The sequence below is a fragment of the Dipodomys merriami genome, unplaced genomic scaffold (assembly GCF_024711535.1).
Source record: "Dipodomys merriami isolate MVZ:Mamm:240054 unplaced genomic scaffold, mDipMer1.0.p SCAF_12, whole genome shotgun sequence".
Taxonomy (NCBI): domain Eukaryota; kingdom Metazoa; phylum Chordata; class Mammalia; order Rodentia; family Heteromyidae; genus Dipodomys; species Dipodomys merriami.
Window position 1 is genome coordinate 30,496,217 of NW_027202493.1, and position 27,396 is coordinate 30,523,612.

Here is a 27,396-nt window from a genome sequence, read left to right on the forward strand (position 1 = left end):
ACGTAGCCACAAGTGTGAAGAGAATCATGGTGGCTTACCTTGAAAGAGATTTCATACTGTTCTCCTCCCCAGATTTCTAAACCTGGATCGTAGCCACCCAATTCCCAAAACCATTTTCGATCCACAGCAAAGAGTCCTCCAGCCATAACGGGAGACCTGAGAAACAAACAAAGCCATCTTTCAAGTCAAGGGCAATGATATTTTGTTGGAAAAGAAAATGACCTTTGAGATGTCAATCATATGAGGTTTTCAGCATTTTTATTATTATTATTAGTAGTAGTATTTTGTGAGAGAGCACAAAGCTTCTTACTGAAAAGGACCTAGGGAAGGAGAAAGGATGGAAGAAGCATCTTTGTGAACATGAAATCTTGCAGTTTAGATCGTATCATAACAAAGATTTGCTTTGTTTATTCTTAGAGACAAGCACCTGAAGATTAGTAACTGACACCTTTGAGAACATCACCATGCACGATGGTTTTTCCATTACATTGAAAGAACTCCTGTAGTATAGGACAAAGAGGCTGAAAAGTACCATTAGACGAGGTTTTTGACTTAATCTCTGAGGATATGTTTACCGAGCATCTAATACGTACAAGTCATGACAAATGGAAAGGCTATGAATCAGAATAAAATAATCCCTCAGACTTTGTTCTTTCATTACCATACTGGAATAGGAATTTAAAATAAGTCTTGTCACTCTATGTTTTATCTATATTATTACATTCCTCAGTATTAACAGCTCTTTTCTCTTTTTAAGAAATAAGCATTTTTGGCTAAGGAATACTTTTCAAGTATTTCACAATGTTGGAATGAATTTTCACCATGTCACTAGGTATATAATCTTTAGTCTAGTCTTTGCTGTTTTTGTTTTTTTTCAGTTTATAGGTAGCTCTTATTTTTCATTACTGGGTTGGAAGTGAAATCTTTTGGCTAACTGCTTTGATGAATGCTTACTTTGATGGATCCTTTGAAAGCATGCCTGTGTATGGTTTGAATAGGCAGTGAATTTAGGAACATTGCTCAAGGCTGTGTGTAGTGTGTGGTACAGCTGGTTCTAGACCTTGGTGCTCTGGTTTCAAAGCCTTTGTGTTTCCCACCCTTATGCTGTTTTTGTTTCAATATTTGAGAGTTGGTGAGAGAACTGTATACATAAGGTTATAAAACATCTTCATGAGACAATACACAAAATGTGTATCATCAACATCGTAAATGTGACCATTTTGAATTTTTGGAGACAAAGCATAATTACAAGTAACAAACCAGAGCATCCAGTATTGCTACATATTTTAAGTTCTATATAATCACAGTGCACACACCAAGTTAGAGAATCAGGATTTAAGCTTGGTAATATGTTATGAGGCACTTAGGCAACATAAACCTAAATTTAAATGCAATATGTATTTTAGGAACTTAGCATAATAAGATGGTAGGTGGTCTGATTACTCCAGTTTATAAATGGTTTCTTTGAAGGCATAGATCCATGTAGTGAGAAAGAAATAAAAAGGACCAGAAGAGAGATTTGTTTTCCTCCTTAAAACCGAACAGAATTCAGAAAATACAAAGACTGTCATGTCATTTAAAAAATTTTGTTTGAAATACAAATTCTAGAATCAAATGACCCTTATTTTTGCCTTCTTTCTAGTAGTCTTCTCATTTTGCAAACACAGAATCTGGAACCAACGAGGGCTGGAATATTTATTAGGTTCCATTTCCATTGTTTATTATTAAAGGTGTAACTTCTGCTTCTGCATGGTTTTGTTATGTCATGAGAAATTCTCAGTCCTGCATCCCAGCCACGTATAGAAGAAATGTATTCTTACTTGGTTTCACAAACTCCGAGACCGAAGCCCTTTATAATTAATTCACACTGCTCAGAATAAATACCCAAACTGTAATGATCACCGATAGAGACAGTCTAAAATTGATTCATTAAAAATACTTTATGGGAAACACAAAAACCTGGCTTTCTTTCGCTTTCTCATAGTTGCTAGAGCATCAGTTGCTTGTACAGGTGTTTTCGTTCTGATACATCCATACCTATGTACAATATGTCTCCATTAGCCTTTCTTCCCTTGTCATTAGCTCTTCTCCCCTTGCTCTAAACAATCTCAACAAGTTTCATTGTCCCATTTCCATAATACATAAAGTATTTTGACAATACTCATCCTCCTTCACTCTTTCCATCCCACTTGTGCCCGTTTTAATCTCCTTTTTTTAGCATGTGCTAATGGTTCAAAGGAATTTCACTGTGGTAGTTCACACATTTGTGGATATAGTACTTTAATCAAGTTGACTCTGGTTTATTCTCATTTTCCCCATCTTCTCAACACCCTATTGCTCAATGAGTTTGTTTTCTTAATGATTTTTTTAAAACAAAAAAAAACTCCATGTAGCATAAACTAGTTTAATTTAGACACATAAATTCAAATGGATCTTTCAATTATGGAGAGAAGGCTATTGAAATCTATAATTAATTCTGGTGTTCAGTTTTATTGCTTCATGTATTTCCTTGCTCTGTTAATACTGCAGAAATGTATAGGACTTTTCTGTTTTGATGAATTGACCTCATTATAATCCAAATGACTATCATCCTTGGTAACATTCTTTTCTCTATCATCTATTTCGTGTTGATAATGTAATCACTTCTGACTTTCTTTGCATTTGTATTCTATAACATCATTTATAAGTAAAAATATAAAGTACAACTTTTTCTATCTTTTAAACTATTTGTGTCTGTGTACTAAAAATGATTTTCTTTCTTTTTTGTTGGTCATGGGGCTTGTACTCTGGGTCTGGGCACTGTTCCTCAGCTCTTCAGCTCAAGAGCCACAGCACCACTTCCAGTTTTCGGAGTGGTTTATTGGAGATAAGAGTCTCATGGACTTTCCTGCCCGGGCTGGCTTTGAACCATGATCCTCAGATCTCAGCCTCCTGAGTAGCTAGGATTACAGGTGTGAGCCACTGGCGCCCGGCTATCAAGATTTTCTTGAAGGCAACACATAAATGCATTTGCTTTTTACTTGAGTCATATGGATCTTTGCTGTTGACACGATTGTGTTTGGTTAGATATAAATCTACTCCCTTCCTTTCATTTTCTATTTGCTCCAACTGCTGTTTTTGTTTTTCCATCGTGTAATTTTTTTCCTTTTAGACTAATTGAAGTTTTTGACAGCATGTCTTCATATCTCTTCCTCGAATTTTTATAAATTTCACTTTTACATAAGTTATAAATCTCACATTATATCATTTGTATTTTAAGAAATCAATTACGTAGGGTGACATAGGTAGAGATGCATTATACTCATAAACTGCTTTGTTAAACAGCAACTCTGTGGTACAACTACTTAGAGATTACAAAGTAGCTAAAGAGATTTAAGTAATGTTCTATTTTTTGAATGATCATATATTTCTTAAATTATGTTAAAATTTGTATTTGGTTGCATTTAAGCAACTAAGAAAAATTTAATATTGTGATTTTTTTTATTGAATTCATAGCATCACACTTGCTAAGTGGGTGCCAGTGAGTGCCAGTCCCCTACTGTTTGGTTATTTTCAGGATAGGGACTCCACTTACGGCCTGAGTGACTTGGACTGTAATCTTTCTATTTGTGCTTCCCTTTACCTGTGGGATGGCAAGCATATTCCATTGCACCCAAGAGCACTGATTGAGATCAACTTTTACTTTTATGGCTGTGCTGGCTTAGAGATATGTTCCCTAGATCTCTACTTACCAAGTATCTTAAGATTATAGGCTTGCGTCTCCACATCCAGAAAATAGGTGATATTTCTTACATATTTGTGATATTTCTTACATATTTGAGTTTGTGGATACAAATTTGAACTTAATACACACAGAGTCCAACTATTTGGCAATGTTACTCTGAAGTCCAAAAAGAACTATTGAAGTCAATATGTTCCTGCCTTGTTAAAGAGAAAAGATGTACTCCTCAGAGGAAATGAAAAGCAGTTGATTCTTTTCAGCACATTTATTTACACTCTGATTTTGATTTTTAAATCAAAATGGATCATTTGAGACTTCCCCTCATGTTCCCCCTTCCCACAATCTTTCACTTGTCTATCTTTAGAACTGCTTCATCTCTTCTTAAACAATGTCAGTGTTGTTGTTTCCTTGGGATTGTGCACATGCTGTAGACATACATTAAGGTGGTTCTGTGTCCGTATAACTTTTAAATACCTTAATATGCTTTATGAGTGGTGCTTATAACATTGCAAATCACTCTTTGAGTTTTGCAATTCAAAAGAATCTGTTCTCCTTGGGATACTTTTTAAAATTAATATGACCATGAAGCAGTGTGTTCTTATTGAAGATCCTTTTTTTCTTCAGGCTACTGAATTATGTGACTTTTCTGAATACTTAGTGGAAAGTCAATTTCCTCTTTAATACTAAGGGTACTGAACCACATAATAAATATGCTTTCCAGTTTTACTTATAGCTGACTGGTTTACTTTTGTACAGCGGTTTATACATTCTAAAATTTTGTTCAGTTTTAAATCATTGAGACTATAATACGAAAGTTTACTACAACCCATTCTTTATTCGGTACCAGTGAAAACATTTTATGTTCTCATTTTGCAAATGCCTTTGTCATAGTGTGGAATTGGTCTTTTCCAAGTATGATATGGACTTAGACCTTATAAATTCCTCCTGTAATCCCCTTAACTGTAGAGTTACAGTTGTCCAAGTTCATAGTATTTTCTATTTCACATGTTAATTCTTTCCCTCCTATCTAAAAAAGTGGTAGAGTTAAAAAAATAACTTCCTGCCTGGTATTTTTGCCTACTTTCTCACATTTTCAAGCAGAGAGTATTATTTCAAATGTTAGAAATCTTGCATCTCATGTAGTCATTGGGCTTGAATAATAAAGAATACATCACAATGAAAGATAAATGTATGTGAAAGGTTTCTTTGAAAATATATTGACAATTAAAATTTAGCTCTAGAAATCTAAATGAAATGTCAATTTAGCTTCATAGAAAATAAATTGGCTTTCAACTTTCATTCATTTTAGAGGCTATAGAGAGAACTCTAGGCATGCGGGTTGCAGTGTGGATTTGATCAGAAATGAAATGGCACAGTTTCCCTCAGGATTCAGTCAAGCCAAGTCAATCAACATAAAGATGAGCCACTAATTTTCAATTATGTAACCAACAATTTTTTTCCTTGGTGCACGACTCAAAATTCTGACAGCTGAAAATCTGATCCTTTTCAACTAGAATTCAATTGTGAGCAAAATAGTTTTAGTGAAATAGTTTTTTTTTTTAAACCTCATTTTTCCCATTATTAAATTATGGTGTTAAATTAGAATTTTGTAAAGAATACTGATAACTTGTTTCATTTATCTTCAGAATAGTACCATTTATGTGTCACTTTTTCAAAAATCATGTAATAAGTTAATGTAGGGATGAGAGAGACTATTATACTGTCTTTGTACAAGGAGATGATCACTCTAGAGTCAATGAGTGAAGCAGGTCCTGGGCTGGGGAAAAGAAGTCCTTGTCAGTAGACCAGGATGCAGAAAAAGAACTTTGATTACAATCACAGAAATCTTCACTTTTTTTTTTTAAAGCTTACCCTCTTTGGGAATAGGGATGATAAAGGGAAAAGTTGCTCAGGTAATGTGGAGACCGGGAAAATAAATGAGGAGGTTGAACACTAAGAGCCCAGGCCTATGTCTGGAGCTAACAAAGTAAACAGAGGCTTGCTCTCTGTGTCCCAACTCTCAGAAAAAGAATTTGCTGGACAAGTGACTGATCTATGCCATATTATCATTGCCCTTTTACTCTTGCCCAGACAGCAAAACTTCTGTTGTCTTTTTATCACCGGAAAGATGTGAGCAACAGCAAGATAGCAAGAAATAGCTGTTCTGGTTTTAGTTCTGAGAGGCAATCATTAGTGGAACTATAACCTAGGAGTGAGGAATTCTTTGACTTAGCAGTCGTGATTGGACACTCAAAGGAACTAACAAGAATGGGAGCTGACATTGGACTATATTGACAATGGCTCCAGTGAATCATAGCTTTTGTGTACCTCTGTTTGGGTGTGGTACTTCCAACATTCACTTGGTTGGGGAATCTGACATCAACACATGTTTTATGTATTTGTATGGCAACAAACTGCCTTATATATTGGAGTTTACATTTACTACTCTGGAAAGCTGTGACCCGGTGAAGCAGCTTGGGTTACACAGAGACACACGGCCATGCAATGGCACTCATGATCAGGTATATAATCAAGTCTGTGCAGACTGTTTTTATCATCCAAGTCCAGTGGAGTCATCAGACATAAAGCCACCAACTGCCCAGGTGGCTTGAGGCTCATGGGTCTTGTAGAATGCTGGACTTCCTGTGCTAAACCTGGGAAAGTTGCAGGCCAACCGAGATGAGTTGTTCACCCCACTTAATTGGGAGAACAACTACTTAATGGAGCCTTATTTAATTGATGAGCCTTCAAATTGCAAACCAACTGATTTCTGGGATGGTTTTTTATACACATTTTGAGTTTCAAGCTCCTAAAAAGGACATATAGCACTAATACCATTATGTAACTGATAAATACTCCTGGATGGAGATGGGGTTTGGACTAGTTTCATAATTTTTAAGGTCTGACACATGGACATGATAAATTAGTCAGGTTTCTAGACATTCACACAGTGAGACCAAAGGAGGATATTCTTAGGAGAGGATCACAAAAGCTCAATTGCCACATGCATATGATCATATAAAATGATATCTCTCTAAATGAACTCCAAGAAACAGAAACAGAAGATTTTTTTCTTTGTCTTGTTTGTTAGTTTATCTGTCTTTAGGAGGGTGGAGAGCATAGAAAGGGTAGGATAAAAGGTGAACAAATACAACAGTAAGACTCACTAGACACTATGTTGAAAATGATCTGTACAACTTGTGGATGGGGACAGGAGGGAAAAACTGGGAGAGAACAAGGGAAGGGGTGACATTGTGCAAAAAGAAATGCACTTATTCCTGACTTATATAACTGTAACCCCTTGTGTACATCACCTTTAGAATAACAATAACAAATTTAAATAAAAAAGAATTATTTAAAATGTTATCTCCACTTATATCCCAGGGAACATTTCAATGCATAACTGGATTTCAGAACTACAAACAGAAGTGAAGGATGCTGAAGGCCCCTCCTTTGAAAAAAAAAAAAACTTTGTTTTTCCAGATTTACACATGCAAATGGTACACTTTGAAAAAAGTTAGTAGGCAAAAGAATAGGGCCAGCTGGTTATCCAAAAGCTGGTGGCAGAATTATGAATTTCAGCTCTTTTTGGATAAAATGAGAGGAAAATAAAATCATAAATCATGGTACACAGTTTTACAACTTTGTATCATGATTTGTAATTTTTCTCTTATCACACACATAAATATATAAGATATTAGGCTGTGGTTTTGAAGCTTTTATGAAATTGTATTTGCTTTTTTTTGGTTGTCTACTTCATATTTAGGATGGTAGATACCCTGTGAAAAAAAGATGAAGAGTGGATGGAAGAAGTCTTGTATATGTCAGTGCAAATTATATAATGCATTAAGCCAAACTACAGCTATAAATATAGCATGATGGCCTTGCTTTGAGAATTCCATTAAGTTGATGATTCTGAAATTGCTTAAAATGCTGCTGTCTCCATATCTTCAGTGACTGGCATTGGTTTTAAGATAAGAAAGAAAAAAAACAATAACTCTGGATATCAAAAGGCCACATCAACACTGTCATAGTGGGTATGGGAAGAACATGGATAAAATGTAGTAGATACTTTCAGTCGTATTCTTCTGGTCCATGGCCTAGATACTGTGTGACTCCGCTACTCATTTGTACCTAAAATAGTCTGTGTATGTATTCTGTATGGGTGGTTTTGTCTCATCCCATAGTGGGTGGATGGATGGATTCCACTGTGTGAACAGAGCTGACATTTCCTGGTAATCCCACGCTAACAGGTGTTTGTGCAACAATATACCACAGCTACACATGCTCTATCGCTAACAATAGTAGAACATACTTATTCTCCTCTGATGAAACCACTTCAAAAGTTTCTCAAAATAGATCAATTGTGCATGTTTTATTTTAAAGTCACTTCCTGTTTATTCCTTTCTGAGTAATTGAAGGAACTGAAGCTTCATCTCAAAGCATACTTTTAGATCTCCATCTCTTTCCTTCCCTTCTTTCCCCCTCTTACCCTCTCTTCCTTCTCTTTCTCTCCTGCCTCCTCTTCTTCCCTCCTCTCCTATCCCTTTTGTTTCCCCCCTCCTCTCCTTTCCCCAGTTCTCTCTTCTTTCTTTCTTCTCATTCCTTTCTTATTTATTTTTTAGTCTTTATCTAATTCAAGTTTCCTAGTTCTATTCTCACATAGGTACATTGAGCATAATGACTTTATTAATCCCCCTTCTGTCTCTGTCTCTCTCTCTCTGTCTCTCTCTCTCTCTCTGTCTCTCTTTCTGCTTCTTTCTCTCTCTTCTCTTTTCTGTTGGGGATTCAATCCATGCCTTATAAATTCTAGGCAGATGCTCTGTTGCTCAGCTATACCCCCAGATTTTTTAACCTTCATACATAGAAGCAAAAATACTTTAACTGCTGTAAACCTTCAAAAGTTAATAGAAGTGAGATCATACTGGTTTGTTATTTTGATCGGAGAAAAATTAAATTGCTGCATTTCACAGTGACCCATTTACATGGCATTCTCAGCTTAGACTGCATAAGAAGAAATACATGTGGTGAAATGTTGGGAAAAAAAGTATATTCCCAGATTATACATTCAGTTTAATTTAATTTAATTCTACTGAATTCATTCCTTTCTAATTTCTAAATGGCCACAGATTTTAGTCATGACCATGTTGTTACACATTAGGACAATGACCACAGTATTTGTTTCAGTTATTAATCCTTATGTCATCTGAAGACTGTGAACTCTGAGAGGACAAGTGAGGGCATATTAGCAGTAAGAATGAGATTTCATTAATTCTCAACTTCACTGGCTTGATGAATGACCTGCTTAATAACCATAAGTCCCTACTAGAATTCCTTGGTTTTTCTGAGTGCCCTGGATGTCAAGTGTAGATCAGAAACAAGTCCGTTCATGCAATCAGTTACAGTCCAGAAAGGCTACAGTGCTTGCTCCCTTCCTCCCATCTGCTAAAGCTGCTCTGCTAGCCATGAGCCTAATTCTGCTTGATATCCCTTGAGTGTGCCTTCTGGGCCACGGTTGCCATCGGACCTGAGTCTTGTCACGTGGCTGACAAGGTTCTTACATAAAACAAGGTTCTTACATAAAACACAGATGAGATTTCATAACCTTATGAGGGCTTTAAAACCTTTTGCTTCCCACTTTGTTTTCCCACATGATGCTCATATCTTCTGAAAGCCCTGCTGCAGAGGTAACTGTGAGTCCTAACACAGTGCTGACCAGTACCCACCACTTGGTTCTGGCTTCTGTGTCTTGTGTCCTGGTTTGTTAGGGTCCAGTACTCCCTCACCCTCTCCACCCCCGCCACCCCATCTCCATTTCCCTAGTCCAGGCTCTTCTTTCCCATCAATATGGACATCAAAAGGAACACAGAAATGGTGTGAGATGGCTGAGCAAATTGCCTATTTCATCAGTAATTGGAGATCATTCTGAAGGTAAAAATCCCCACTGCAGAATGGGAAGCTTTTCTTCTTGGATACAAATACAACTTTTCATTCATGGGATAAATGTTAGTTATTAAAATCTAAGCATGGATGAAACTGCAGGAAAGCTTGTTTTATGCTTCATTTATTTAATAAACATTTGACAGTTGCTTCTTAGGAAAGCATTGCCCCTTCATTTTAGGAAGGAATGCAAAATAAGGCTTTTCTTTACAGCACTGATTGCAACTCAAAGGCAATTGTTGCCTAATGTCCTGGCATTTTATATCAAGCTAGAATTTATTAAATGTGGCATGAATTTTAATGTTGCATATCGACCATTTAATTTTTAATAAATGTACACTGCATTTCTATACCTGCTTAATGACTTTAAACTCTTAAAAACACATCAGAATGCCAGGTGTGGTGGTGCAGGTCTGTAATTCCAGCAATGGAGAGGTGGACACAGAAAAATCTTGAATTAGAGATCAACCTGGACTACTTAGAGAGCCCCACAAAACAAACGAACAGTCTCTAAAAAAATCGCTGTGGAACAACATATCTAAAAATTAAAAAAAAATCTGGGCAAAGCATCATCTTATTTACCCCTCTGTGTCAAATTTATCCATTAAAAAATTACCATCTAACTCTACGAGGTGGGAAAGGAAAAGAGCATCCATGTTCTATTCCTTCGGATTTTATCTATCTCTTCCCTGGTAGATGGCAGCTATGAAACATGTTCTCCAAGGCTTAGTCCCCTTCCCCATTGAAAGGTGTGTCTATGTATCTTCCCTTAAGTATCGGTGGTTCTCGTGACTCATGGAGTATGGGCAGAATTGATGTCCTGTCAACCCCAGGGCCATCTGGTTTAGAAAAGATCCTGCATCTTCTGTCTTATTTGTTGGACCACATGATTCTTTTGGAATTCTGAGTTACTGTATGGGAATTCAGCCGGCCAGGAAGTCTCCAGGCTAGCAGGAAGCACCCAGACAATTAGGAGTGCTTGTCACATATCAAAGAACATGAATTGGTTTTCCTTGTGACTTTCAGTTCTTATTCTTTCTTGGATCATGGGAACTGAAAGGAGCTGCAGAGTTTTTCCTTACAAAGATGCATAAAATTCTTGTATAAAGATTCTAGAGGCCGGGCGCTGGTGGCTCACGCCTGTAATCCTAGCTACTCAGGAGGCTGAGATCTGAGGATCAGGGTTCAAAGCCAGCCCAGGCAGGAGAGACCATGAGACTCCTATCTCCAATAAACCACCAGAAAACCGGAAGTGGTGCTGTAGCTCAAGGGTAGAGCGCTCGCCTTGAGCTGAAGAGCTGAGGGACAGTGCCCAGGCCCAGAGTTCAAGCCCCACGGCCGACAAAAAAAAAAAAAAAAAAAAAAATTCTAGAGAAGGGTAAGTGTTTCTGAAATGCCAATGCCAGAAGGTTGTCTCTGTCAGATAGTTGTCTCTGAGAGTATGTGATTCAGTGTCACTCAGGAATCTTAATCCATGGACCGATGCATTTGAGTACTTTGATGTCAGTGCAGAGGGTGGATTCGATGCTGCATGCACTAGAGCAGAGGGCCACTTCAGAGACAGTGACAGTCTCTTAGGTGAGAGGAGAGAGAGGCATGAATCGTGCTTAAAATAGTTGAGATGGACAGAAAATCCTTATAATAAACTTTCATTGATTTGTGCTTATTGAAGGGAAGGCTGTCAAACTTCATCAAAACCTGAAGTATAGGATGCTGTTTTCCTTCATACTCTTAACCTAAAATAAGTTGTTTTTCCCCCTCATAATTACATAATTGTTTCCTCTATCTGCTCTACAAATGTAGAGAGAGGACTCACATAAAAAACTCCACTTCAGTTTTTTTTTACTAATACAGATAAAAACTCAAGCATTATGTAGGAAACAAGTCACAGATTTGTTAAGAGAACACTGAACGTTAGCAGTTCATTGATTCTTTTTCATTGACAAGTGACTACAGATTTTGTTGTGAGCTGTAATTTTGAGTGTCATTTCCCAAGTACTACATAGACAATATTATACATGCACACATATAGAGATATAGATATTCACACACACAGACACACAACTAACTTGACTCACTAGAATCAGACTCTAAATTTGACTTTTTAAAAATCTGTTAGGCTAGACCTCTTCCTATCACCTGTCAGGTGAGTGTCTATTCAACTTAGAGGAAGATAGTTTGAATGTCCAGGAGACCAGGAGCAGTGTGTCAGATGAAGCACATTATCTCTAGAGGAAGGGACAGCAGTTGAGAGTCAGAAGGTTCTGCTTTAGAAAGTTTGACTGAGGGCCAGGCATATTATTGCCCATCTGCAGTCCTAGCTGCTCAGGAGGTGAAGGTGGGAGCATCTTGTTCCAAGGCCAGCTCCTGGCAGAAGTATGGGATATCTTACCTAAAAAGCAAACTAAAAGCAAAGGAATGGAGCATGGCTTAAAGGCTAGAGCACTTTGCAAGTATGAGGCTGTGAATCAATCCCCTGGATAAAGGGAGGGGAGGGGGAAAAAGTCTGGCTGGGGTTATTAGCTAGTATTAGAAGAAATGAGGGATCCTGGTAGAACCTACATGAAGAGAGCCAAAGCTTCACCTCTAAAACATGCTGGGATGTCATATGTTAAGACATGCTAGTTTAATGCCGACAAAAGATGTATCTCAATTGTATTAGCATCTTTTGCAAGTTCTCCTTTTTTAAAAAAAAAAGTCTGGATTATATTTATTTTTCCTTCATGCATTTTTGCTGTTGTTGTTGTTGTTGTTGTCATGGGGCTTGAGCTCTGGGCCTGGGCTCTGTCCCTCAGCTCTTCAGCTCAAGGTGAACGCTCTACCACTTGAGCCACAGCGCCACTTCCAGTTTTTGAGTGGTTTATTGGAGACAAGAGTCTCATGGACTTTCCTGCCTGGGCTGGCTTTGAACCATGATCATCAGATCTCAGCCTCCTGAGTAGCTAATATTACAGGTGTGAGCCACCAGCATCTGGCTTTTTTTGTTGTTGTTATAAAAGTGATGTACAGAAGAGTTACAGTTACATAAGTCAGGCAAAGAGTACATTTCTTTTTGAACAGGGTCACACCTTTTTTTCCTCCTGTTCCCATGCCCAAGTTGTATAGTTTACACCATACATGTTTACATAGCTAGATTCCATGATATTATCTCAATAAAGGCTCTCTTATTCTATTCTTTGCCATTGTTGCCTAATAAACCTGAAATGAATTGATCATATATCCATAACTAGGTGAGAGATTTATTAGCAAGTAAACCAGCTTGTGTTTGTTACAGGTGTTTCGGGGATGTTTGATTTTCTGCTAAACCAGAGAGGCACTGCTCTGAAAGAAAGCTCAGACAAATATTATTGAGAAACAAACTTTTCATTTTTTATCAAACCTACAGAACTACTCCTCATAAAGGAAACCAAAAAGTGAAATGCACATGGGTCCAGGGCCAAGGTAAAAATAATATTACCTGATATAGCTTGGTGCTGTAAAATAAAGAAGCGATGGTTTTTATTTTGTGGCTTTGATATAATAAAGAAATACTATAAAGCTTCAAAGCCACCTGTAACATACACACTTTCTCTCTGTCTGTCTGTCTGTCTCTGTCTGTCTATCTCTCTCTCTCTATTTATACACACACACACACACACACACACACACACACACATATGATTATAGCAGTAAAGGAACAGAAAAGAAATTGATTCTGATAGTAGGGGCTTCTCTTCTATTGCTGGAGTTTTTATGTTCTTCAAATTTACCCATGGTCCCCCAGTGGGACAGGCAAACACTGGGATTTTTATCTCAGTATTAAAAAGGAAGAAGTACTCAGTATTTTTTAGACATTGGGCAATAATTCCAAAACAGAAAATTCCATCTATAGATAATTTCATTTCATGCTTAGACTAGAAATGAAATATAAAACATTGTTGTCACGAGAACCTGGCTTTCATGGGTGTCCATTGGGAGGCACCTCGACTAGAAGTTTCTGAGACAGGTTCTAATGCAGGCTGTCTGGAGCAGCAAAATAATGTATATATCTGTTTGCTTTAGGCATTCCTGGAATCGAAACAGCTCCGAAAGACTCAAGGTTGCATGGTTCTGCTTTAACCTGTGTCTTCAAAGTAGGTTTCATCTGTTCTTTAAAAGGCAAAACACTAACTTTTGGACTTGCTGGACTTATTCTTCTTGGGAGATTTTCATTCATATCATTTGTATCTCCCTAAATATTCTAAGGGTTTCCTTTTCCTAGTTCATGAAGATGTTGAGAAAATAAAGTGTTAGTGCTAAGAGCTTATGATGAGTGTGTAAATTCTCTGTAGATTTTCCCAGATTTGAATCATTTATCCATCTACTCTTCCCTTTAGGAGCTGCATATTGCAGTCACTGCTGGCTTCTAAATACTCAGTTTTGGCTAGAATTAGAAGAGAGAGCAACCTGAAGGTTACTCTATCTACTGCTGTATCCTAACATACAACAAAAAGACCCCAAAGGTCCCTTCTCTGGTCCTTGCAATATGACATTTGTCAATATTTCTTTGGAGGGACAAAAATATGTGATAGGTGTGTAAAAAAAGGCTTCTCCCCAATTCTGCCCATGGGCCAATTCTTATCAAATGCAAACCTTAATGGTGTGTTCTCAGGTGCTATTGATTTTCTCCTTTTACTTCAACAGTATTGTTCAGATAACCATATTCTGTGGGCATGTTTCCTGTGCGGTCACAGTGTTCTCTGTTCTTTAGAGCTGAAAAAATAGGAAGCCCATTCATTTTTCTGAATGTCATGGCTCACAGGTGTATCTGCCTGTGCTATAAAGATAAGAAAAAATTGGCCATGGGATGAAGCTGGATATTGTCTGGAGAATTAAAGCTTTAGTCTCAAGGGAGACGAATGCTTACAAGACATTGTGTGCCCTGGAGACATTGTCCAGGCAATGTGGCTTAAGAATATAGGGGCAACTCTCTCCACTTCTCTTCAATCTAGTATTAGAATGCCTAGCTACAGCAATAAGACAAGATGCAGACATAAAGGGGATCCAAATAGGGAAAGAAGAAATAAAACCCTCCCTCTTTGCAGATGACATGATCTTGTATTTAAAGAAACCCATAGACTCCACTCCCAAATTACTCAAGCTGATTCAAAACTTTGGCAAAGTAGCAGGTTATAAAATTAACCCCCAAAAATCAATGGCTTTTCTATATGCCAACAATGAGAAAAGTGTGGCTGAAAATAGGAAAGCAACTCCATTTGTAATAGACCCACAAAAAATAAAATACCTAGGAATTAACTTAACCAAAGAAGTGAAGGACCTCTATGATGAAAACTTTAAAATCTTGAAAAAGGAAATCAACACAGAACTTAAAAAATGGCAAAACCTCCCATGCTCCTGGATTGGCAAGATTAACATCGTGAAAATGGCAATACTTCCCAAGGCTATCTACAAATTCAACGCGATACCTATCAAAATTCCACCCTCATTCTTCAAGGAAATAGAGGAGGCAATCCAAAAATTCATATGGAACAATAAAAGACCCCGAATAGCAAAAACGCTCCTCAACGGAAAGAACACTGCTGGAGGAATATCAATACCAAATTTCAAACTCTACTATAAAGCCATAGTAATCAAAACAGCTTGGTATTGGCATAAGAACAGACCTCAGGACCAATGGAATAGAATTGAAAACCCAGAAATGAACCTACAGACCTATAGCCATCTAATCTTCGATAAGGAAGCTAAAACAATAGAATGGAAGAAAGACAGCCTCTTCAGTAAATGGTGCTGGCAAAATTGGTTAACTACATGTAGAAAACTAAAGCTGGATCCTTATATATCACCCTGCACCAGAATCAACTCCAAATGGATCAAAGACCTTGAAGTCAAAGCAGACACTCTGAAAACATTACAGGATGGAATAGGAGAAACCCTAGGTCTCCTTGGCTCAGGTCGAAATTTTCTGAATAGAGACCCGGAAGCACAACAAATCAAAGAAAGGTTGGACAAATGGGATTGCATAAGATTGCAGAGCTTCTGCAGGGCAAATGACATAGCTGGCAAGATCAATAGAAAGCTCACCGATTGGGAGAAGATCTTCACTAGCCATACAACGGACAAGGGTCTCATATCTAAAATATACTTGGAACTCAAAAAATTAAACCACCCAACAACAAATCCTCAAAGAAACAACTGCCCAATAAATAAGTGGGCGAAAGACTTAAAGAGAAGCTTCTCTGAAGAAGAAAGAAGGATGGCCAATAGACACATGAAGAAATGTTCAACATCCCTAGCCATAAAAGAAATGCAAATCAAAACAACATTGAGATATCACCTCACTCCAGTTAGAACAGCAAAAATCAAGAACTCTAACAACAACAGATGCTGGAGGGGATGTGGACAGAAAGGAACCTTACTTCATTGTTGGTGGGAATGTAAACTTGTTCAACCACTTTGGAAAGCAGTATGGAGGTTCCTCAAAAGACTTCACATAGATCTCCCCTATGATCCAGCAATCCCACTTTTGGGCATTTACCCAAATGTTTACAAACAAGACCACACTAAAGCTACCAGCACAACTATGTTTATTGCAGCATTATTTACCATAGCTAAGATATGGAACCAACCCAGATGCCCCTCAGTAGATGAATGGATCAAGAAAATGTGGTATATATACACAATGGAATTCTATGCCTCCATCAGAAAGAATGACATTTCCCCATTTGTTAGGAAATGGAAAGGTTTGGAAAAAATTATATTAAGTGAAGTAAGCCAGGCCCAAAGAAGCATAGGTCCCATGGTTTCCCTTATTTGCAATATCTAGTATAGGTATGAGTCAAGCGGAAACGGTCAGATAATGTGATGTTAGGAAAATGAACCCTTAAATATGTACTTTAATGTTTTCGTTTCTTTCATGCATGTGTTTCTAACGCATTTATAAGATTATTTCTTTGTTGCTTTGTATGACCCTCCCCCACAGTGTAACCCCCGCTTTCACTATATTTGATGTCAGTATAACATGTGGAGGAGATGGGGACAAACAAGTCGTTTAAGGATTCAGGTGGACCTGTTGCAACAATGAGAAGTACAAAATGTCATGTCAAAACCAGCTTTACAATGTCGGTGTGGGGGGGGGAGGGGGGTATAATTGGGTGGGGGGAGGGGGGTAAAATTGGGTGGGGGGAGGGGGGAGGCGGGGAAGGGAAGTGAAGGGTAAACAAAGGAGGAGGCTGCAATGCTTGGTAAGAAATGTATGCATTATCCTGCCCATGTAATTGTAGCCCCTCTGTACAGTATGTTCTCAAATAAAATAAAATACAATTAAAAAAAAAAAAAAGAATATAGGGGCAAAAAGAAAAGACCCAGGAAAACATGAAACCATGGAGGGAGTTGTTTCTTCTGTGGCGGTTTGGGACCCTCATGTCCCTTTCCACCTTTTTGCTCATTGCACCATGCTCCTGATGGCTTGATGTGGCAAATTCTCCAAATTCTGAAAATGTCTTCAAATTCTCAGTCCTAGGTGGATTGCTAACTGTCCTCAGGGTGTCCCTGCTCACTAGAATCCATGAACTTCAGGCATATACTAAGCCATGAACTGACTTAGCATATACTAAGCCATGTCAGGATACACTCCACACTAGAGGCTGTCACCTTAAAACACAGGAGGAAAACACCCTGAAGACAACATAGCTGTAAGCTGGGTGATGTTAAATACTGTTTTCATTGGTCATTTCCTGTTGATACTTATAGCATTAGTAGTTATTAGCAGCTCCTGAATTGGGGTAATATCTGAATTGGGGTACTAAATGAATGAATGTCACATTTAGTGTTCTCAGAAGCTTGAAGGGCAGCGTCTTCACAGGGGGACACAGAAAGAGGGAAGATGGGACACGGAGAGGGAAGATGGGGGAGTCCCAGGGTGTGAGAGGTTTGGCCAGATATGAAGCACCTAGAACACACTGCTCCAGGCCGGGCCTCCACACTAAGGACTCAGTCAAATAACAGCAGCAATCAATAACATTGCTCAAAACACCTCATTCCTTGCTAGGCGTGGGGCTAAGTGTTGTACACTTTATCTAGATTTATTTCCACAATTTCCCTACCCATTATGTGCAGGTTTTAACCCTCATTTCAATGATGGGAAAACTCAGATCAGAGGGAGAATTTAAAGAGCTGATGATGCCACGTGGCTGTTGGGTTTGAACCAAAAGAGAGGATAACCAAGCCTGGAAGAATCTCTTTCTCCTTCTATCCCTTTCTATCTTTTCTCTTTCTCTCTCTTCTCTTTCTCTTCTCTTCCTCTCTCTCTCTCTCTGTTTTTTTCTCTTTCTCTCTCTCTCACACACATATTTAAGATACAGTAAAGATTCACTGAAAGGTTTAAGCTAGAAAATGGTGTGACCCTATGTCTATCCTTCAGAGGTTACATTGGCAGAAGAGTGGAAGTGGAAATTTAGTGGGATCAGGCTTCCTGGAGGAGAAGGCTAGAAGCTTCTTCCAGTGATTGATGTGTAAGAAGCTTTGAATTTTATTCCAAGGCAGAGGTACTGGGATAGGTACATAAAATGAATCTAAGGAATTCCATGGATGTGGAATAATCTGGGAATTAAGTACAGAAACAAGTAAGACTGTGAATTCAGTTCAGGGAGTATTTGGTTCTGAGTTTTCTGTTCACTATCCAAATGGATTTATTAACTGTAGATATGGGAACACATTTCTTGCTATCAGCGTGAAGTCAGATGAAATCACCCAGAAAAGACTGAGTGAGGACAGAAGATGGATCAAGACAGGATACTAGAGTCTCACAAAAGAGTCTAAGGAGAGAGGCTGGAGGGAAGTTAAAATCACACCATAGAAGCCAAGGGATGAGAAGAACCAAGGAAGAAGTAATGATAGAGAAACTGATAAAAGTTAGTGTAAAACTGAACTAATGTATATCAAAATATTCTAAACAATGAAACGTGTTTGTTTGAAAAAAAATCACAACGCTAATTTGGTAAAGATGTCATAATTATGGTTACTGTTCGTTTCACCAATTCTGACATCTGATGACTAACATGTGCCTTAGTTAAAACCTAGTATTCCAATTGGTTTAGCATTTTGCCTATGAGAGATCGAAGGACATAACTCCAAACTCTGCAAATCAAAATCACATAATGCTTTAACTCTACTGTGTGAGATGCTGAATCTCATCAGGGATGTAGTCTTGGCAAGTGCTACGCATGGGGGCATTCTGAGCAAATAGCGTTTGTCTTGATGTCATAGCCCCGGTTCATCTGTATCAGATCCCACAGTGCTGGCATTTTTATGGAAAGGGTCACCAGACCACGATGAAGAAAAATGGAAGTTATTGTGCCCTAGTGTACCAGCCCTGTCTCTATGACAGCAATTCTGTCCTTGTCCTTGATATAGATATTTGAAACACTCAAGTCTAATGAATTTTCTGCCCTGTCTGGAAATGTTCCCTTGGTGGCACATGGCAAACCTGAAAAAAATATTTGAAAGGTTCTCAAAGGTTAATAGTTTCTCAACTTTCCATTTTTTTCCCCCTAGGAAAGAAACAAAACCGAAATCCTTTCAGGCAAGGAGATTCAATAATGCAACTACAATTAGAACAATGACAGTACATGTTTCACCGATAATTTGCTTTTATGTAAGAGTTTTGCCTTATTTATTTTGTAACCCATCTCCTTCCAAAATTTATTTCACATATTTTTAAATCAAGAGCATGGACACAAAAACATTTAGAAAAGAAACGGAGAATCAAAGAACATGTAAAGGAAATAAAAGAAAATAAAATTTCCATAAACTTAAGCTAATGTATGTGATTTATCTGAACTTCATTGTAGCTTTATTTCTAGTAGATTAAATAAACTTTGTTTAACAATCTGAAAGAATTATGGATTCTTGTACCAGCTTAGAATCCATCAGGATTAAAGTAGAAATTAAGTGAATAGCATTAAGCTATGCGTATATGTGTGTGTTATGTGTATGTGTATGTGTTTGTGTGAAGATGTGTATGTATGTATTTTCAAAAGACTTACAGCAGAGTAATCAGGGACAATCATTCCTCGGCAATATTAATTTCTAATTACACTTAACCTACTTTTGCTAAGGGAAAATGAAATAAAATGAAGAGCCACTTTCTCCCTCAAAGTTGAGATTTACTTTATTAGGTAATAGTTTTTACACTTCTTCACAAGCTCATGAATACAATTTAAATTCAGAGATTTGCTCTTATCCCACTCATTAAAGAATCAGTGCATTTTAAAGTCCCCTGTAAAAGCCTAGAAAACTCTTATCTAAATTTCAAGTACTTCAAAAATTCCAGTCATTCTTAGGTATCTTAATCAAGTGACTCCAATATAGTTGTCTCACAAAGAATAACAGGGAGTTTATAGATTTGGGAGGGAGTCTGAAAAGGCTCATTCTCTTTGTAAGCATATCAGTTCCTTTCCTTTGGGTAACTTTCTTCCAACTCTGATACCTTAGGCATATCTTAATATAATAGGCCATTTTCCTGGAATTCTCCAACATGTGAATCTACAGTGATCCTGAGTTAAACAGATGAGATCTTTATACTTAAGTGTAACAGCCAATGATGCAGCCTTTGTTCAGGTTAAAATGAGACCAACTATTTCCTTCGGTCAGACCTTCAGTAATGGATTCTCTTAGAGACAGGGCCGTGATTCTCTCCCTTGGATTCCCAGTGCCCTAATCCGGGCTTCAGGGGCAAGGGAATAAAAGGTAATTATAATATTTCATCCACTTCCCGCCTACAGGAATTAACATGGAAGTCCAGTGCAATTACATGGTGACAGCACTGAAGACTGAAGCCAGTGGAGCTGTCTGTCTCTGCTACATAAAACAGGTCATCCAGTTACTACTGGACAGCAATTTCCAGAAAATCCTGTAATTAGGTTGTGGAATGGTGGCAAATAGGATGAACTGAAGAGGCAGATGTATGGCCCAAAGTAATTTGGTTTCTACTAAAATGTGCTGCAACCCACATCCTTCTATTTATTAAAGCCCAATAATATACCATGTTACACTATTATGGAGGGTAATGGGGAGTCAGGCACTTAACTATAATGAAATTACATTTCTCCTCGCCTGCACCAGAGGCACAGTGACATTTTCTTGTAAAAGCTGTGAAAGTGGTTTCTCAAAAATAGGCTTGACAATAAAAAAAATTACTGAATTCCACTTCACCATGAAGAATCAAAGAGCTAAAAGCTGATGAGGTTGCGCACTTTATTGTTCCCTTGTCCTTCCTGCTTTTAATTTGAAGTTGTTGTAAAGCCAGACAGGTAGAAGAGTAAAAACCATCTAGTCAATGAACCTTCATGTTTTATCAGCCTACAAAGACAGGAGATGGTTTTCCTATTTATAGGAAGTGAAGAACAACATACAATAATGATCCTGCCTTGCAATTACAGTCTTGGTTTCTTCTGATGTTACCCTGAATGTTGCCTGTTTTGTTTTTGGTGGTGCTGAGGATTGAACTTAGCCTCAGATTTGGAAGGTAAGGCCTCAGTCACTTGAGCCATGTCTTCAATCCCTTTTGCTTTTTTATAGTTTGTTTTCCAGATTGGGTCTCATGCTACCTTTTGTCCTGGTTAGCCTTGTACCACAATTCTTCCTCTACCTCAGGAGTTATTGGAATCACAGGCCTATTTCCTCATGCCTAGTGTTTTGTTATTTTGTTTTATTTTATTTTTTGAGATAGAGTCTTGCTAATTTGCCCTGGGCTGGCCCTAAACTGAGATGTCCCCGCCTCTGTCTTTTGAGTATATTGGATTACAGACACGTGCTAGTTACTGGGCCCAACTGCAATGTCTTTCATTACATCCTTTTGAAGTATGGATACCAAAACAAAAAGAAGAATTTTAAAAGATTCAAAAAGATGCATCTTCATACTGTGATGTTAGGGGATAAGTTTAATGCAATGAAGATGTCTGCTCTTTGTAGAAGGTCACACCAAAATAATTGGTTTTCTTGTCTTTCAACATCTTATTTTTTTGTTTTGTGCCAGTTCTGGGGCTTGAAATTCAGGGGCCTGGGCACTGTCTCTGAGCCTTGCTCAAAGCTAGTGGTGTTTTATTTACTTATTAATTTTTGTTCAAGGCTAGTGTTTTGCCACTTTAGCCACAGCTCTTCTTCTAGCATTTAGGTGACTAATTGGATATAAGAGTTTTATAAACTTTCCTATCTGCATTGGAATTGCAGTTCTTGGATCTCAGCCTCCTGAGTAGCTCGGATGACAGACATGAGCCACCGGTGCCCTGCATTTTTCATCTTTATTTCCATTTGGCAAGCTGATAATGTCTTGTGCTTTGTAGTAGAATTCTGATCTCAGATGTGAACTACTCTAGTCACTCTGCCTAGAGATGATATCAGGAATCATCAAGTTACCAGAGGAAGGACTAATCGTAGTCATTTATTTGAGAACACCAGGAAGGACTGAATGCACTGACAAAAAATTTGTGTGAGGGTAACTGCCATTGGTGAAGCTGTCTCCTGCAAGTGCAGCAATGCACAGCACTGATGTAGGCATCATAGCTCTCAGGGAAAGAGATGTCAATGGTTCCCAGCAAGCTGTGCAGCAAGGACCTTCCTGCTGGGCCTCTAAGAAGGAAACGCTTGTCTGAACCTGGCTAGTTGGAGCTGGAGACAGTAAACAAGCTGACTCAACATAATTGCACCATAGACAGTGGGAAGTTTGCTGCAAATCAACAAGCAGACCTCCCCAGGGAAAAAGAGGCACTCCAGCAATAACAGGGTAGCTTAATCACTTCAGCATCGCAGCTCAGCATGAGCTCCAGATCCTGGGAAAGCAGAATGGCATCAAAAACAACAGAATGTTCCGTGGTGGCGAAGATTCATGGATGGTAGACGAAAATGTATTCAAGTGATTGGAAATACAATGGATTCTTTTTTTTCTTTTTAGTATTTCCTGTATCTTATTTTATTTTTTAATAAGTTTCTTATTGTGAAAATACTGTACAGAGGGGTTACAGTTACATGAGCAAGGTAATGAGTACATTTGTTGGATTCTTAAAAAGATAACACCTGTGGTAGAGTGAATCAAACAGTTGACCCTCAGAGATCATAAGGAATGGCCTGAGATCAGATGGTACAACTGAGAAATCAGGAGTTTCAGTAAGATCTCATAACCTCCATCAACTCTACTTGCATTGAAGGATTGGCTGCTGGTCTCGTTTCACTCATTTGAGTAGTTTTCACACAGGCTTTATTTTACCTCATGCTATTTGATCTCTCTCTCTCTCTGTCTCTCTGTCTCTCTGTCTGTCTCTCTTTCTGTCTCTTTCTCACTCTTTATATTGAACTCCATCCTGAACATAGAAGCTACCTCACTTCAATTTTGTTCTAATACCAATCACAATCAATACAAGATACTAAAAAAGGAAAAGTGTGTATCTTTGTCACTTAAATACATTTAATTATCACACTGGTAAGGTGAAACACATTTGAGAAAAATAATGTTTGAAGTGATTCTCTCTCTCTTTCTTCCTGTTTCCAGAAAGTTCTTGGTTGGCTATTGTGCATAATTAAGCATACCTTCCAAGGGCTCTTTTTTTTTTTTTTTTTGCTTTTCTTTTAAATAAATCATGATCTTTCCCAATTAGAATATGAATTCTTTGAAAATCAATTTGTAGAAAAGAGCTATTAAGTGAAGTAAGCCAGGCCCAAAGAAACATAGGTCCCATGGTTTCCCTTATTTATAATAACTAGTATATGTCTGAGACAAGCAGAAACGGTCAGATAAGTTGATTTTAGGTGAAATGAACCCCAAGATAAGGACTCAAATGTTTTTTCTTTCTTGCTATTGTTTCTAACATATTTATAAGATATTTCTTTGTTGCTTTGTATGTCCCTCCCCCACGATATAACCACTGTTTTCATTGTATTTGATGTTGGTATAATTTGGGGAGGAGAAGGGAAAAAACAAATTGCTTAAATAGGGATACAGGTGGACCCATTGCAACAATGAGATATACAAGACACTATGCTGAAAAACGAACTTTACAACTTTGGTGCAGGAGTCGGGGATGGGGGGTGGGGGAGGCGGGGAGGATTGGGTGGGGAGGATGGGGGGAGACGGGAAGGAATGGGAAGGGGAAACAAAGGAAGAGGCAACAATGCTTGATAAGAAATGTACTCATTATCTTGTTCATGTAATTGTAACCCCTCTGTACGGTATTTTCACAATAAAAAAAAAGAAAAAAAAGAAAAGAGCGCAGTCACGATCCATCTTTGCTAGATTTATTGGATCACCTTTTCTGAGTTAATTTAATAAATATTATTTGACTATTATTGTATGGCCTGTCCTGGAATACATGATAGAGATGGTTAATAATCTAATTGTGATACTCAGAGAGGTACATAACCCACCAAAACATCATAGTGCTAAAGCAAGAGAAAATCAGAAAGCAATGATGAGAAGAGAGAAGTTATGATGTTCCCAGGATAGCCTTAACTTACTTGGTCATTAAGCTGAAGCTGTCCTTATCTTGTGTTTGTTCCGACTACATCAGTTTTGATGTGCTGGGATTACAGGCATATAACACCATACTCAACACACCTATTACATAAATCATTCATGTGTCCATTCACCTATCTTTAATTTATTGAATATTTGTTGGCACCTATACTAAAAACTTTTGGAAATACACTGGCATATGTACAGAGTTTTATATTTATAGCATTAATGCTCAGAACCTACTTAATCTTTTCCCCCTTCAAAGAAGAAAGATTTTACTTTGTTTTATTATTCCCTGAGTATTCCCTTCAATGGAACTCTATGAAAGAATTTTCTGTTCAAGATACCCTAGAATGAACAGAATTCTCACTTCATCTTGGTGTGCAAAGAAGCACATGGTATTAAGAGTGGATGGGGAGGGGGGACCAAGATGGCGACGGGGCAGTAGGGAAACGCCACAGCGCTCTCCAACCAAAAAGAGAGTTCGAGTTCCAACGCTTAATCTCCCCAAGAGACCGACAACAACAAAAAGACGAACACTCAGAGAAAAACCAGAGGCGGAGAATAACAAAAAAGAAAGAGGAAAAGAATTTCAAAACAGAGAAAAGCGAAGACCCCTCCCCCAACCTTTACTGGCCGCGCGGCAGCGCGCCAAGCCGCCGGCCAGCCGGCCCGGCGGGGGCTGTGGGAGCCCCAGAGAAACAGCAGAGACACAGGGGGCCACTTTCAGAACATCAGGTACTGGTTTGCAGAACAGCAGATCGCCAGGAACAGAGAAACCTACCAGCCGGGAGTCTCCACGAGGATCCCACCCCCACCCCTCACTCTCCACCCGAGCAGAGAGGCTCCATCCCGCCAAAGCCGCTCGGCATCAGCAGAGTGACAAAAGGACCTGCGGCAGACCACCCGGCCCGCCTGATCACGATCGCAACGATCCAGCACTCTCCACCCGAGCAGAGAGGTTCCATCCCGCCAAAGCGGCTCTGCGCGACAAAGGGTCCTGTCTGCAGACCACCCGCCCGCCCGATCACGATCGCAACAACCCGGCGGGGTCACTTGGGCCCCAGAGGTACCGAGAAGAAGCTGCCTGAGCGTGGACACTCTTGACCCAACAGCTTCGACAGAGGCAGAGACAGAAAAGAATCACACAGAGCCACCACCGCCCAACCCAGCCCGGATTGCAACAACAACTGACGACCTACACCACACAGAAACAACCAGCTCCAGGGTGAGTACCCCACAGGGGAAGTGTATCCCTCAAGGGAGACCAGAGCTGGAGGGAATCCCCAGACCCTGACCTAGACTCCCTACCCCAGCACCCGGACCACAGGACCCACTAAAACTGGGAACTGTTTGAGAGCTCCACCAGCCCGTGGAGCACACTCAGCTGGCCAGGCTAGAGCAAGAGCACCCCTGGAAGGGAGCTTAAATGCCCAAGCCAGGAACAGCGCCCCTGGGTCAAGACTACCAACAGTAGAAGAAATTTGAACTGTGTCCCCCAGGCTGTATAACCTAGGGGGTATACACATCAGCACAGGCCTAACAAGCGCGCTCCAGGCTGGGGCCGGAACCAAGCCCGGGGATCCGGCGCCTGAACAACACAACCAACTCCTCCCAATTGAAGTAAAAAGCTGAGCATACGCCTCAACAGAGGGGAGAAAACCAGGAAACAACACTCCCCCGGGAAGCACGCCTGTGACAACAAAAGACCTGGAGGCCCAGGACAAGAGAAGCCCAAACCCCACCAAAACTCCACCCATATACCCTAGACTGGGAATTGGGCAACACAGGCTGCCAGCACCTGATAGTAAGCAGGAGCTCAGACTGTTAAGGCGGCTCAGCAATAGAGTGATAGTCTTGGATGTATGAGGCCCTGCATCTGATTCCTCAGCATCACAAAAGCAAAAAGGGTCAGAAGTGGTGCTGTGGCTCAAACGGTAGGGTGCCAGCCTTGAGCTGAAAAAGCTGAGGGACAGCACCCAAACCTAGAGTTCAAGCCCACAACCAGCCCAAAACAAATAAACAAAAACACATCAGGAGCCCATAGCAGACTCCAGCATTTGGGAGAGTGCATCCAGAGCATCTGTTCTTCACAAGAGCACCCGTAGGAGCAAACACAAGCAGTCTAGGCTGCTCAACCCTTCCAAAGGCAGGAACTGTCAGCAATCTACAGCAGAGAGCTGAGAATCCTAAGTAAGTCAGAATAGCAGCTGGAAATAGGCTCCCAACAGAACCCAGATCAGGCACAGACTCTCTCTACCAATACAGAATCAGCAACCAAGCAAAGACAGACACACCAAAACAAAATTGAAGAGCAGTCTCCTGAACCTCCATGCGAAAATCACAGAGAAAAATCACAAGGTTTACTACCACCCAGGACAGCAAGCTCACCCCAAAAGCCAGCAGCCACACAGGGGAGAGCCCCAGTGGGAGCAAAGCAGGAATGGAAGACAAAGGCTACTTCCAAGGGTTGCTGGAGGCAATGACTCAAGAAATAAAGCGAGAAATTTATCAGAAATTGAAAGAGCACAAGGATGAACTATCCAAAGAGATACAGGGTATCAAACAAGAGATGCATGCAAAAATAGAAGCTGCACAAACCTCAATAAGAAGTGAGATAAACGCCAAATTAGAGGTAATGCATACCTCATTGAGAGGTGAGATCAGTACTCTGAGAACCAACATTGAATCCATAAAGGGATCCATTTCCTCCATGCAAACCACAATAGAAGCCACTGTCAACAGAGTGAATGAAATGGAAGGTCGAGTGTCAGATACAGAAGACAGAATACACCAACTGGACCAAAAAGTGACAGATATGGAAAAATTACTCAAATTAAACCAAAGGGATATTCAAGAGCAAGCAGATAATGCTAAAAAATTTAACCTTCGCATAATTGGAGTGGACGAAGGTGAGGAATTCCAGAGCAAGGGAATGCAACACCTATTTAACAAGATAATCAATGAAAATTTTCCCCACCTCAAAAACGACCATCTTAACTACATCACAAAAGCTTATCGAACACCCAACAAGCAAGACCCCAGGAGAAACACTTCTAGACACATTATAGTAAAAATGATAGATCTGAATAATAAGGAAACAATCCTGCATGCAGCAAAAATGAAGAAGGAGCTATACTACAATGGGAAAAAAATAAGAATTACTGCAGATCTCTCCACACAAACAATGAATGCAAGAAAAGCCTGGGAAAGCAACATACGAGCCCTGAGAGCCAATAACTGCCAACCCAGA

The 27,396-nt window shown here is 39.2% G+C and overlaps 1 protein-coding gene across 1 annotated transcript in view; it reads right to left on the minus strand.

Annotated features, from left to right (window-relative positions):
- The window catches only part of Galntl6 (polypeptide N-acetylgalactosaminyltransferase like 6), an 847,322-nt gene that overhangs the window by 81,046 nt on the left and 738,880 nt on the right, over positions 1-27,396 (minus strand). Inside the window, exon 8 of the mRNA XM_070016476.1 lies at positions 39-156. Coding sequence (XP_069872577.1) covers positions 39-156 — 118 coding nt within the window. The remainder of the gene's footprint in view (positions 1-38; positions 157-27,396) is intronic.